Consider the following 14,887-nt stretch of genomic DNA (forward strand, 5'->3'; position numbering starts at 1 on the left):
AGCCGCACAAAACTACCTCCATTGCTGGCACCATCGATTTACGACCGGGGCGCGAAGCGAAATCCGATCGAACAAGGAAGCCGCTCAAAAGCCGCTCACACGAACACGTGCTGGTTGGGTCAGCTGTGTGCGAACGGTACACCAAACGGTGAGTTAATCATTCGTCTCCGTGGGCCACCGCCGCCGCCGTGCCTTGGTGCGTCACACGTCTAAGTACACAGGCACCACACGATGGTGACCGATAGCGTCAATCAAAGGAGGCATACACACAGACCCAAACCACAATCAACGGGACCGGCTGTATCCGTGTGATACATTCACTTCTCGCGCGGGTGTCTTACGTCCGTTCCAAGTGTCCATTACACTCCGTCCGCAAGTGACGAACGGGTGATTGTATAGCTGAGTGGCGCGTTATAAAAATCCCTCCGGCTGAGTACTGCTGAATGATTACTTTCGCAAAGTAAAAACATATAATACTTTTAGAATTTTAATCATCTAAAATACTTTTTCCAATTCAATCTTCATCCAAAGGCCATTCTACAAATATTTTAAAAATTCCAACAAGTTTGCACAAAACTTGTGCTTCAATATCACATGAAAATTTCCAACAAAATTCGACTCACATCATCGCTGAGTAAAGGCTGATTCATGAAGACGCAAATTATCAGATTGAAAATACGCCGATGACTGATAGAACGTCATTTTGCCTCCATCATTTCCACCCGCTGATCCAGCTGATAAAAGCGATTTTCGATAAATCACGGACAGAAAACCGGTTTCCGCTTTACCAGAGACACGGCGATGATGATGGGCTCTAATCAATAACAATCGATAATTATTAAGAGCAAAGCGCCCGTTGGCGTGGGCGATGCTGGAGGCGGTCGGTGTGTTGATGTGTGCGTGCGTGTGTGTGTTTGTAGAATCCAATAAAGTAACCCAACCCAACGCTAAAACGATGCTAAACGTTCGCTAAATGATGGTGATTTTAAAACATCCCGCTGCCCATTCCGGTCAAACCTAATGTTGAATGATGCGCTCGGATGACTGTACCTTCATCCCGCAAGGTCCATGCGGGGAGTGAGTTAGATGTAATGGACTAAAAGGAACCCTTTTTCTTCGTTATTAACATTTTTATCCTTCTTTTTAGATATCGAGGGATTTTTTCCTGGAATTCTTTACAAGAACCACAATATAATTCATTTTCGGAGCAGAAATAATGTAAAAGAAATTCTTCATCCAATATATCGAACGTGATGCTACAATGTAACCACAACAAACTTCGAAAACAATCAATAATTTTACGAGTCCAAAAATGACCATCACATTTGGTCGGGGAAAACAAAAAAAAGGCACCACAGCAAACAGATCGCCCGACTGAGAAATGTTTGTGTTTTTTTCTTTTTCTGCAGGAAGTATCCCATTTATCAAGCATTTACTTATCAGTTTTTGACATTTACGAGCGTCTCGGCCACAGCACAGCAGTTCGAAAATTCTCCTTTAATCCTACCATTTCTACTCTTCGCTTCGCGCATTACCAGCAACAGGAAACATCATTTCGACAGCGCAAATTTGGAAGCCACAAGATCGACCCAACTCCATACGCCGCCACACAAAACCCGCGATCGATTGGCCACAGTCGGGCGTCTTGTGATCTTTCGTTCAACATGACAAAAAAAACGCTCCCAAAAATGCAAACATCGTTTACCGATTCTCATTTCGTGGGCCAGTATGTTCGATGTTTGACGGTGGGTTTTGCTGGGAAGAGAAGCGAAGAAACGGCTTATCAACCATCCATTCAGACCCGGAGACGTGATCGTCGACTCACGGGCAAAGATGGCATGGCATACCAAAGAAGCAGACAAAAAAGCAAGCAAATACATCATATGCATGCGGAAATTTGATCTTTTCGCATTCAATGCAATGGACGGTAATGGTAGCACGGGAACCTCATTTGCAGGGATGTAGCAGACCACCAGCATCTACCACCGGTAGGGTCATGTTTTTAACTAACCGTGCAGCTTATCAGGTAACGGCTGAGAAAGCAACGCGCACCACAAATCCCACCGTTTCCATTTAAAACCCGCATATAGCTCTCGAACGATTACCCTTTCGATCTACTGCTGCTTCACCGTTCCTTCGCCGTTCAGGTGCGTACACATGAACCGAAATCGAAACAGGTCGTGCGGTATTTTTCACGGAAGGATAGAACATCCTAAAAACAAAAGCGACTCAATCCAAGGGTTGTCCAACCGCCGAGGTAAAAGATCATCAAGTATCCTTTTGGAGGTGGTGTTGATTTTTTTTTTGCTCTCTGCAAATTTTGTTTCCTTCAAACCTAGCACGTCTCTACCTGAGTTCCAATTCCATCCCAAAACCGTACACCGAAAATCTGAAAGTGGTAGAACCGATCCAGCCACCAAATCCAAACAATAACCGGTTGTGGTACGTTGCTGATAATGGTTACTGTGGCATGAACAGTGCAAGGTGGAGGAAAGCACGTACAGCGCCGTATTCCTCTAAAGGTCAACACAAACCAACCCAGTTTGCTGCCCAGATAAGGCGCATAAAGCGGATACATGATCTTTCGAAATTCTGTTATCTGTTTGTAGCATGATTCACGGATCGCCAACATCGTACAGCAATATTTGTTATATATGCTATACTTCGCAAAACTTTATAGTCCTCATTCGCATTCATAGTGTCTGCTTAAGGCGATATCCACTATCATTCTGTTACGTCTTCTGTAAATGCAAAATATTACCCAAATCCTGTACTTTTCACCAGCAATTCAACAAATTAATTCATTCTAAATGTTAATAATGAACCAGTGGTATTGATTTTAATACTGCAAAAACTCGAACAAAGTTCAAGCAGTTGTATTTTTAAGAAAAAAAAAAGTGAATATTATAAAAGATCTATTTCTTGCTATATTCGTTCTCATACATGAAACGTGAACATTAAAAAAAAACACAAACAAAGATCAACATCGATCACGAGCAATGAAGAAATATCACACGGAGTAGTAAAATAAACAGCAGTTGTAAAGAAACATAACAACGATTCAAATGATTTCATGTTCATCTTCTTTGCCTAGTTCAGTTCATTTTCGTTTCGTTCGTTCCACAATGAGCTTTCGTCCATCGTTCCACACCACTCTCTTGGTTAAATCATTTCCCTCGTCACAGAGCGGAAGCCCAAAAACTTGATCGTCGCGATCGTCGCGGTCGGTGTACGGTTCGCTGCACAAAGCACAATCCGAACAACCATACGTATCCATTCCCCTTCCCACTTGCCACGGGGTGGTCGTGCCGCCTCACTAGTCATGCTTTGGTAATTTGTAATAGTTTTCAGTGCTAATTTCCAATCCACCGCTGTGGAGGGAGGCAATATCAACTGGTGAAGCAGGAATGGAACCATCAGATAGAGGGAGGGGGGGAGCTTAACAGGAATAACTCCGTGACGACAACAAAGCGAATCCCGCGTGTCGTACGGTAACCTCAATGTAACAACGAAGTCACAATAACTGCCGAGAGATCGACAACTCGCCAGCTGGCACCGGAGAGGGAAACAGCGCAAAAGCAGACGACCGGATCACAAATCCAGCCATTCGCCCATGCAAACATCTTGCAGCCATCTCGAAGCCAAAAGCTGTGAGTCATGCGCAATCGATCAGATTTGCATTGCCGTGTCGTCCTGCTTCACTCCACTGCGAGTTCACCTAATTACAGGACTTGCCCCGGTACCGGTTTAACCACGGCAGTGCCATAAAACACGCCACTACGTATAAATAAACCGTTTTGCCCTATTAAAGCACTCGTGAGCTGCATGGACAGAGCGGTTTGGGCTACGTGGGAGTCATGGCACAAAACAAGCGTTCATAAAGCACTACAATTGCACACCAACGTCTCCTGAGGTTTTGCAGCCAAACGGCAGAAGTAAGGTAGACAAACAAATCCTATCCTACAGCCACCAATGATGTGTGCCAGCAGCAATGTTGTCGCAATCGGACGATATCTTGCGAACTTGAGACATTTCCGTACTTCCGTACGCAGGAAGTATTTTGCCTGTAAGCACTCTCGCGAGTGCTTGATACCAAAGGTGTGCAGTAGTTCGAAAAACCGGCAGAAAGACGGCTGGCTCCAAACGGTTTGCCTTCCATCGAACGTACCTACACGGTGGCAAATAAATTACACACTTGAGAAATGGAATGAACTTAGAAGATTTATGTACCTTCACCTGGTGGCAGTTGGGTAAGTTCCAGGGCACCATATCCCTAAACCTCGCTTTCCACGCACCACGGCGACACTCGTGGTTGGCATCGCCGTACATTACCATCACCGGCGTTCGTAGTGTTTGTGAACGTAATTGATTAGAAAAGTTTAACTCCCCCGCTGTAGGACACCATTTGCGAGTGGGAGTCGCAGAAAGAATCCAGCAACGTGCAGTGCTGAACTTAACTACTCGCCCCGGACAGCATTTCAGGAAGATTTCGCGGAAACCGAGACATCCGGGAGTTTGAACAACCCAGACGGTACTCCGGTACGGAAACACTCAGACAGCAGACAGTAGCTGTAAGCTTTAACACACGGTTATAGGTAGTCAAACAACGAACTCCGTCTGTTTACGCTTCAGCTCTCGGCAAATCTAACAATGTGTCAACCATCCGTCAGACAGTTCCGTGTGGAGGTACGGAACACCGAGCGTTATCTTACGCGAAAAAAGAGGAACGGTTAGGGCTGAAACAGCACACCAGTTTCTTTTACCGATTGCATTAATATGAACCTTTTTTTTCAGGCTGCCCATATCCAATACCACAAAACATGGGATCCAAGAGTGTCCAGCGCACCGGGGGTAAAGTGATATCAAGAGAAAGTTCCGGACATGATTACGACAAACTTGGCGAAGAACATAGCGAATGACAGTGGCAGCCCTAGTGACAACGGATAGTGGTAACTTTTGTCCGCTTAGGCTACAGATAAACGTACCAACTAGTGAAGGCATTTATAAGAGAGTACTTTCAAAGTTTGCCGATCCTCGCGATGTCTCGGCTTCTGTTCAAGTGGTAAATGTTACGCACACAAGCACACCATACGGCGTTGTGACGAAAATGAAATCTCACGTGAATCACAACCTAACTTTGAAGTCATCCGTTCGGATTAGAACGATATGAATATAAATAACCAGCAGATGATGATGATAATGGTGATGACGCAAAAAGGAAAAAAAAAACCTCCAACACAGCTCAGAAAGTCTTCTTGTGAGATTTTCCGAGAATACTTCGACCCCATCCCATAAATACCCGCTCCGTCTCAGATAAGATAATGATGTCAATAGTTTACCAATTTGGCTCTCCGTCCGGAACCAGCGGTTTGCACGATTGCTTGCAATTTAGTTCAACTGCATGGCGAAAAATGGCCACCATTCGTTATGTTTTGCAGTTTGTGTCTGCTTCTACCGCCCTCCTACGTACCACCATCATAAAACCATTCCCAATTCTGATGGACATTCTGGCAAACATTGCCGTCAAAGTGAGAAAGATACAAACACTGGGAGATGGTCTATTTTTAACCTCCGGCCCGTAACGTCAACATGGTCAGCGGAACGGACCACCTACTACCCCCCGACGCAGCTATCCAAACTAATCAGCCAACAAGTCAATCGTCGTCATACTCTTGGTGTGCCCGTCCTGTGCCTGTAAATGATTTGCCAAGACAGATCCCGCAACATGCTACCGCCTTGTACCGCGGTCGGCTCTCGTACATAACCCGGGTGGTCAAGGAAGCCGGAATTGGAAAGATGCAACCAAACACTGAACTGCATAATACATATCTCATGCTTCTGCAGTTCTCAATGCACATGGAGAAAGGGTCTCTCCACGCCACTCTCCAATCCGATTCGGCCACAAAGACCCGGGCAATTCCGTGCACTGACCTGGTTTTGTACCAAAACCCCAAAAGCGCACTGCGTTGTGGAGCCAAATGACCAACTGACGTGCACACTCAGCTTCAAGTGGACGAGTCTGTAAGGCCTCCCTCTCATCCCAGGTCTCGTTTGCATCGGTATGGTGGGTGTACGATTCCCGGACATTTGCCTGTGCCGGTGCCAACAGCGTTTGCTCGGCAGGCGGTCGATGTATGCCAGCTGTTGGCACTTCTTCGCTTGCAAACATCATCCACCGCGCGATCCACACGATGCGTGGACGGTTGGAACACGCTTTGTAACTTCAAAGTAAGGCATCGCGGAAACTGACCATTGAAGTACACCCCCCGGCTAGACACCGAGAGCACATCCGCTCGACTCCACCAATACAAAATCTGATTCGAACGGGTATTCGAACGGGGCTGACTGACGGATCTGGATTGACTCGGCAGCAACGGAACCATTGCAACGGGTTGAATATACACCAACCGTCCCCAACGGGTCTGTGTTGGAGTTCCAGCCTTAACTCAACGTCACTGCACTTCTATACCACATGATACCAATATACGAGAGATAGACACGTGCAATGGTCATGATAGAATGAGAGCAAAAACAAACAAAAAGAAAAAGGCTAATACGATGAATCCACACACGAAAGCCCTTCCAGTTACGCTCGTTGCATTTTCTCATCAGACGAAAGTGTGCAACTTCGGTGCAACTCTAAGTCGAGTTTACGAACTCGAAATCGGTGAAGTTTTGAATGTTTTTTCCATGAAAAGCCGTAGTAAAGTTAGTCACCAGATGGAAACAAAAACCGCCCACTCCGGAACAGACTGCTGTTGCCGGAGGTTGTTCCACGGCTCAATGCAAACAGCACTGCAGTGCTATTCGGCGATGCATCACTAAAGATGCGACGTGCGAAACAAACCAAAAACGGTCTCAATAAGCGCACTGTAGTCAACTGTAACTCGCCCGAAGCACAGAAGGATAAACAATTCGGCACACCGTACAGGACGACACGGGTACGTGGACCGTGCTGTTGCTATTTTGTAGCCGGGTGCAGTTTTTTTCCTCAGCTGCAGCGAGCAAAAATGATGCATGCTGTCGGGCATATGTACACTGGGGCCGTTCAGCGCATTACAAACGACGATCCATCGTCGGATGACAAGTTGAATGTGTTTTACACCTTTTCCTTGTTTTGTAAATGAAAACGCTTCCACTCTTCGCTAGCATCATCGAACAATTTCCTGCAAAACCGAACATTTCCTGCCTGCCGTGGAATAGATGGTAAAAAATGGGGGAGCCCGCATCTACCAAGCGCCAAAAACGCTTGTTGTCACCATTCTGTGCTCGTGTAACGATTGAGAATTAGCCGTATGTTTGGATTTTCTTTTTTGTTGCGCTTTTGTGTCTTTTTCTAGTAGTAAGGCATCGTCTAACAAGCATTTCATCGCTTAGTGACCAACTTTCATCAATCACTGTTCGCCACCCAAAGTGTGTATGAAAATGTAGCCAGTTCACGTCCGTTTGTGCCAACTAAAAGCATCATGCAAAAGTGCCGTATTACTGCATGCAATGCAGACTGCCTGCAGGTTTGCTTTCGGAGTATAAACTACCCCTAGAAATAGAAATAGAACCCGTAGAACATCACAGGCAGGTAAAGGTGTCAGATATGCGATAAAAATGTCAAACACATCTGAAAGTTAGTTAACTTCATTTTTCCAGTTCTCTGATGTTTGTCCATAATTTATTATGCGATTGGTCGATATTGACTGAGATGATCCAGCGGTTTGGTAGTACCGACGTTGTACACACCCCAGTACCGATACTGGATCCCATTCGCTTCTTAAACTTTTACGAATGATAGACATTCGACCTATGGGCTAGCTCTCTTCAATGATATGGAAAAAAACTGTGGTCTAAAACTATTTGCAACTTACACAAAAAAGTTTGCAAATCTTCATAAATTCTCTGTTATGCAAAATTAATGCAGTAAGCAACAAATTCATGGTTGCTACAGTTAATTGAGCTCCTAGAAAAGTTGTTTTGAGTGTCATTAAAAGCTCACCAAAAACTTTGGGGTAGCAAAAGACACCGTGGTTCCGGGACTTACCAGAGTAACTTAGGATCTAACGAGACGAGTTGGACTACAGTAGTGAGATATTCCAAATTTGTACATGTTAGATTGAAAGCGACACACAATATATTTATCGAATCAAACTGACCAAAAGTTGTATTAATTCAAGAGTTCCAAAACTTCTGGCATAGAAAAGTTGCCAGAACTAAACAAAGCTGATATCAACTTCACTGCTGATTAAAACAGCCCCAGAGGGGCAATGTGCTGTTGTACATCAGGTTGAAGTAGTTGCAGTTTGAACAGCAATGAGTGCCATAATTTCTGGGGCTAAATTTGATGTGCTCTGATTCTGGGTTTGGGCTAAGAGAGAACTTGGCATTGGCCAGTGTACTCTAAGCCTCTTCGGACTTGCAACTAAAAGTTATTCCAGTGTCGACTAAACTTGACTTGACGTCCCGAATCTTAAAACTGGAGTTCCCAAAACAAAAGTTGAACATTTTTGAATGGACCCTGAAACAATTAAACCAAATTCCGCTACATGGCACAACTAAACTAACCTTAATTGAAAGACACGTCCATATCCGCTTCGGAAGATCAGGATACATGTTGCCGGCACTGAATACATCATCATCCTCGTAGTCCTCATCTTCTTCACCATTTCCACTGATGCTGCTGCTGCTGCTAATGTGATTCCCGTCAGCAGCGCTTCCATTCGCTGTAACGACCACCGGAAGGGCACTTGCTTCGCCGTCCTTTCTACGCTCATCGTTGTGCGATGCATCAACACCGTTACCATCGTCAGTACTACCATCACCGCCGCCGCCGCCGCCGCCACCATCGCCACCACCGCCATCACCATCCGCTTCCGGTGAGACGATGGCATCTGTCTGATTGCGAACGCCAACCTCATCGTCCTCTGTGCAGACAATTTCCACGTTACACTCCACGATCGGGAGCTGCTGCTGTTCCATCAGCTCGTGATCATGGTCCGCGATCGGTTCCTGTTGCTGCTGCTCCTGCTGGACATTTGGCGAATGGCGAAAATTTACCGTCGCCTCAGGAAGATCACAGTCCCGAACCTTTGTCAGGCACAGTCGGCACAGGGTGTAAAACTTGGCCGGTACATTCGACATATTTGTGAAGGCGGGTACTTTATTGGAGGGGGTGAAGGAGGTGGGCAGTGTGCCAGGGAGCGAAAGGCTAGGCTGAACTGTGTGATCGAATATTTTCACCCCTTCCGTAAACTTTGCAAGCTTTTCTTTTTTCTCTCTTTTCCGTTTTGCAATCTCCGGCACTACTATTCGCGGGCCCTGCACGGGCTAATCGTTGTGTCGCTGGTGCTTGGTGTGGAGCCGTTTTCGGAACCGGCAGCGTGCGCTAACCATTGAGCCTGCGGACACATGCGGGGATCGCCACACTATCCCTGCAGGATTACTTCAGTGATCACTTTTCGGCCCTTTTTCCCACTAGCACCCTGAATTTGTAAGCTTTCTCTCTTTCTCTCTTTCTACGTACAGACACGAGAATATATAAACTTCCGCACTTGGCTTTTACTTTACGCAACCAAACTCGAAACACAATCGCGCGGTCGAAACACCACCAGATACAATGGACAGCAATACGTAAACGACAACTAAATCACACGCACACACACGAACTGCTTGCACGACACACAACACGAACGGAAAAAGGACTTTCGCACACACTCCTTAAGAACACTTGCTTCGTGTAACTTCTTGCTCACCCTGTTTTGCGACGCATTTGCACACGTGTACGTGTTTGTATCGTTTGAGAATTCTAGATGGTGAGTGAGATGGGTGTGAATTCTAGTATATCTGGCTGTAAAAATAATAATGTGTAAAAACGGTCAAAACAGGGAAATTAAACCACAAACAACCAAAAGCATGCAGCATATCGAAATTGGAACGTTTGGTATGGATTGTGTGGTAAGTTGGTCAGTGTCAGTGATGATAAAGCTGGTCCCGATGATCAGAATCGCCCCATATAAACTTCATCAAACTTGTGCACAACTCGACACCGTACCGTGAAACCGCAAAACCCCTTTTATCGGATAATGAACGCGCGAACAATTCAGCCCGCAGGCTAGTGAATCCTTGCCGTCAACGCACACTCCCGAGACAAGGTTATTCGTCCCGGTATCAAAAGCCACACGATGGATCAATCATGCCAAGTGGTAATCATTTTTAGCACACTTTGGCACATCTTTTACATCAAGCTCACTTAGCAAAACGCTCACAGCAGACAACAAACAACAACTTCACACTGGAGGACACGTACAAACGCACACACTTTCGCTATCTTGCTTGCCTAGTCACCACATCCTTGCGAAGGATATTATCCTACCCTGACGGTTTGTGCAGCGACGCAGCCTCTCCGTGAACGTATGGGTCTACACAATGCGTGTGGATGTTTGTGTTTATGTGGTGTAAAAGTGAAGTGACTATACAATCGACACGGATTTAATTAAATTTGCTACAACATCTCGTAAAATGGAACATTAGGGTTCGTGAAAGTGAGTGTTGTTTAATTGCTAAGCCGGACCAATTCCGGTTCCCCCGGAATGTCGAGCAACTCAGGCTAAACACATGCGATAACTGCGAGCAGAGTAGTAACAGACGGTCTGGTTTGTTGTCTGGCTGTGAGTCTTTATCAAAATTTAATGCGCGATTTGTTGATTGGGCCTGCCATCAATTAAAGCCACGTTGTTGTAAGATCTGGGAAAAGAAAAGAAAAAAAATGGAGAAATTCATTAGTTCATCTGTTAAATATGATCAAGCGAGAGTTAATGAAGTTTTATTAACACTGGAACAATCGTTACAGTCCTTTTGACTAGAATGTTCCATTTTAATCACATAAATTTTTGAGGTTAAACAATTCTTCAGTAGTTGATGGATGACTTTTACAGATCTACTCTATATTGTAAATTCAAAAATATTAAACATACTCCAGTTCATGCTCAAAATGCTTGGACCTTTTAGTATTTAAATTGAGTTATGTTATATTTCGAGCTATGTTTACTTAATTCAAGTACAAGAACATTCATTGAAAATAAATATAGTTTCTTTTTCCGTAACAATGACATTCTATTGCAAATAATGGGAAAATATAATGGAAAAATATGCAAGATTACTCTTCAAGATATTTAAGGATAATTATAAATCATTTGCAACAGTAAACAAGGCTCACACTTTACGGTTTTTATGCTTGCAAGCATCTTTTCTCTTCCATCCGCCAAAAATGTCATCCTCCAAACCTCATGTATGTTTACAAAATACGGCTCCGGAAATATTGCCCCGAATGTTTTAAGGAAAACCCTCCTCCCCCACCTCCCCAAGAATGGCATAAATTTAATTCATAACACGGTACATTCTCCTACATTTTCACTCAAATACATTCCCTCGCACACACTACGCGTTGCAGGCAATCGTACGTACACCTTCCGTGACAATATAGCTGTAGATGTCCGTGAGTATGTGCGTTTATTTTATTGTTATTACATTTTCACGTTCGCTTCATTGTGCTCTCACCCTTATCCTAACCATTACCAACACCATCGCCGGAACATGCACACATACACATGCACACCCATTGAATGTCGAAATAATCGGCTCGAAAAGCATTTAAAAATCCAATCCATGACTTGCCGTCTCATGGTACATTTAGATGTTGTGTTCTTCGGTTTCCTTTTCAAGCTTCTTTTGCATTCCTCCTTTTGGTTGAAGCTTTTGTACCAATATATCTACCACCATCTCCATAGGTTGGTCGGTTGGTCGGCCTCTCATGGTTGTACTAATGTGTGTGTGCAACGGTGTGTGTATGTGTGTTTTCTTTGCCTACCCCAAAACATTAACCTCCAAACTTATTCGACGTTACGCTGCCGGCTTAAAGCGATGTACTATGTGGCCTGGTGTGAGGCACACCGGTGCTTATCCTCACGTTGAATCGTTCACTACCACTTCTTGTCCCATATCATCAACCCACTATACCCCACCTCTCGAGTCGAACCCTTTTCATGGTGCTTTAGGGAGAACCTCGAGGTTCGAACTGTGGTCTGTCGGGCACAATATTACCACAAACATTTTAGCTCCACTCCAGCGGAAGGAACGTTCCCGTGCCGGATAAAGGACGCGGAAACGACGACAACAACTGCAGAAAAGAGCACAAAAAAATAACATCCCGAAAAAATAACCTTCTGTCTGCTACAGCATAGCTTTTGTTGCGGAACAGTTGGCATCCGTCGCGATTATGGATCTTGCGTTTTTTCCCACTCTCTACCTCTCTCTCGTTCTCTCATCCTGCTTCTCAAGTTCTCGTATTCCCATGCCATGCCACGATAAAGAAACCCCGACTCCTTAACAGATGACGTTCATTTGTGGCCCAACAACCACCAACGGCAACTTATTGGGCGAGAAAACGACAAATAATAAGAAAACTTCAACGCCATGCCCCAACGTCAAGTGAACACACGGCCATGCCAGCTAACACACCAGAGCAAAAAGCAGCGAAATATGTTCCGATACAATGTCATTCATTAATTCTTCCGCCAACCGGCTAAGGAAGGCGATTCTAATCGGGGAAGGAAGTCATCAATAAGACTTCTGATTCAGTGTTATAATTTGTTGCTAAATAGGAACTAGCCGCACACCGTCACGTTACAATAATGTGCCAAAAATGGATATTTACTGCTTGTCGAATAGGGAAGTGTGTGGTTCTTATCACCAACAGCTTTGTTCATGTTTGATAATGTTATACTAAAACATTTTCTCTTAGAACTACGAAGGAAGTTTTCAATGGCTTTTACTTTAAAAACAACTTCAAAACTGATGATTTTTGAAAACATGTCTTGCTAAAGAATTTATATTTATAAGCATCAATTCAATCAATCGATAGAACTGCTTAATCTAAAAAAAAATATACGAACTGAAAGAGACATACCGGTCAAAATAACTATTGCGGTGGTTTGGTACTATACATGCCTTATGCTTTTATTATGAAATTATCTTTTGTTTTATACTGACAATTACTTTACCATAACATTGACCATTTTTAACTCGACAGTAATTGTGATGGTAATTTAAGAATATCTAAATCCGGTACGGACAGCTCTAGAATTTATATTATTTTAAGTATTGAATGACCTTTAACGAAACAACCATTCGCCGAATTAGTTTCCAATTTAAAAACTTCCAAAAATTAACCTTCCACAATTTCCGACCATATTATCTATAACACATCCATCCGTCAAATGTATTTTCTTCCAAATTCCCCATTTTTCGCAGCAACAACAAAACTAATACAAACACACGCACACACACAAGACATATTATCGTCCTTGAAAATTGGGAACGATTAAACAGGGGAAACAGAGTAGAGAGCAAAATGGCATAAAAACCATTCTTATCATCTGATCACACCATGCCACATCCACCAAGCAACAACAGCGGCAGCAGCATGGCAGCACATTAAGACATAGGTGGACCCTTTTGGATTTTACTATTCCAGGTAGGATCAAGAACAGCAACAACGAAAAAAAAACAACACCGAGAACGAAGGTGAACTAATTCCCCATTTTAATGCTGGGCTTTGAAATACTTTGACATGGCGTGCCGGGTTTGTAGTTGTCTCTTCCGTTGCCCTGTACACTCTGTCTTTCGCTTTCGCAGGCCGTCCTCAACTCGCTAGACTCCTTTTTCCTTGTTTCATTATCATCCTGTTTGTTTTCTTCTCTTTTGCGTTTGCTTCCTTTTCTTACTCCTCTCAGGTTTCGCATTCATTGAGTGAGGATTTCAAATTCCGATTCTCCAAGAGCTGCTCGTTATCGTTCGTAAACCAGGCAAACGAAAAAGGGAAAGATATCCACACAACACAATTTGGGCATGAGCAACCTGGATGAATGCAACAGCCATTGCTATAAATAGGTATATTGGATAGTTGATAGTTTTAGACTACAATAGAACAATGTCTACTCACACACTACCAGACACACAGCAGCACACTCTGCTCGTAAATAGTTGTATGGCGATCGTTTAATTAACTTACTCTTTCGCTGTATCGAGATGCAACGTTATTATCACATGTCACACACATGTGATAATGACTATCTTTTATAGCTTTATTGCAATTAAATGCAATCAACATCGATTGATTGTAGCATATGGTTAAGAAATAAGCATACCTTCAAGCACAAACATCCACACTGGTTACATACATAGCACTGCCTTACACAAACATCAGCGTCTTACACAATATAAGCGACGGGCGAGTTCAAATGGTTCACTATCACTGCAGCTATGATAGCATGTTAAATTAAATCTGTTATTCATTACCTGCTACACTAAAGCCACATTATACACACCCTGCTAGTCGGCACAAAGGCAGGGTATCACAAAAGCCCGATCCACCCCACTGATAACGCAGATTTTAGGGGTAGGCGCTCTCAACAACAATAAAACAATAGACCGAGCACGGTCGACAGCGATCCGCCAAACGAAAACGAACTAAAAACTCGAACCGCACCGCACGGAAGGTACCAAACAACACCAACACTACCGGACGACCGGTTTCGAGAAACTAACAGTGCATGCCGCGCGCCATTCGATATCAGGGAGGGTGGTTTTTGTTGTCTACCCTTACCACCGGGAGCCGAATGAAAATGCGTGTGAGCACACAACACATCGCACCACTACCACCACCGTAAGGGGTTGGTGTGCTGTACAGCCATGAAACCTCTCTGATATCTCGCACGACTATGAAGTGGAATCTCGCTTACGAACACTCGCACACCGCTAGGCAATGGAGATACTACGGCAACGTACACGGCGTGATATCATAAAGCGAAGGAACGTGCTGAGAAAATCCCAACAAACCAAA

General features: G+C 44.1%; 1 protein-coding gene across 1 annotated transcript in view; it reads right to left on the reverse strand.

Annotated features, from left to right (window-relative positions):
* Positions 1 to 9,129, reverse strand: part of LOC128712504 (uncharacterized) — a 191,346-nt gene extending 182,217 nt beyond the window's left edge. The window contains exon 1 of the mRNA XM_053807394.1: positions 8,554 to 9,129. Within this exon, the coding sequence (XP_053663369.1) occupies positions 8,554 to 9,129 (576 nt within the window). The remainder of the gene's footprint in view (positions 1 to 8,553) is intronic.
* Between the last annotated feature and the right edge of the window lie 5,758 nt (positions 9,130 to 14,887).

This window comes from Anopheles marshallii, chromosome 3, assembly GCF_943734725.1.
Source record: "Anopheles marshallii chromosome 3, idAnoMarsDA_429_01, whole genome shotgun sequence".
Classification (NCBI taxonomy): domain Eukaryota; kingdom Metazoa; phylum Arthropoda; class Insecta; order Diptera; family Culicidae; genus Anopheles; species Anopheles marshallii.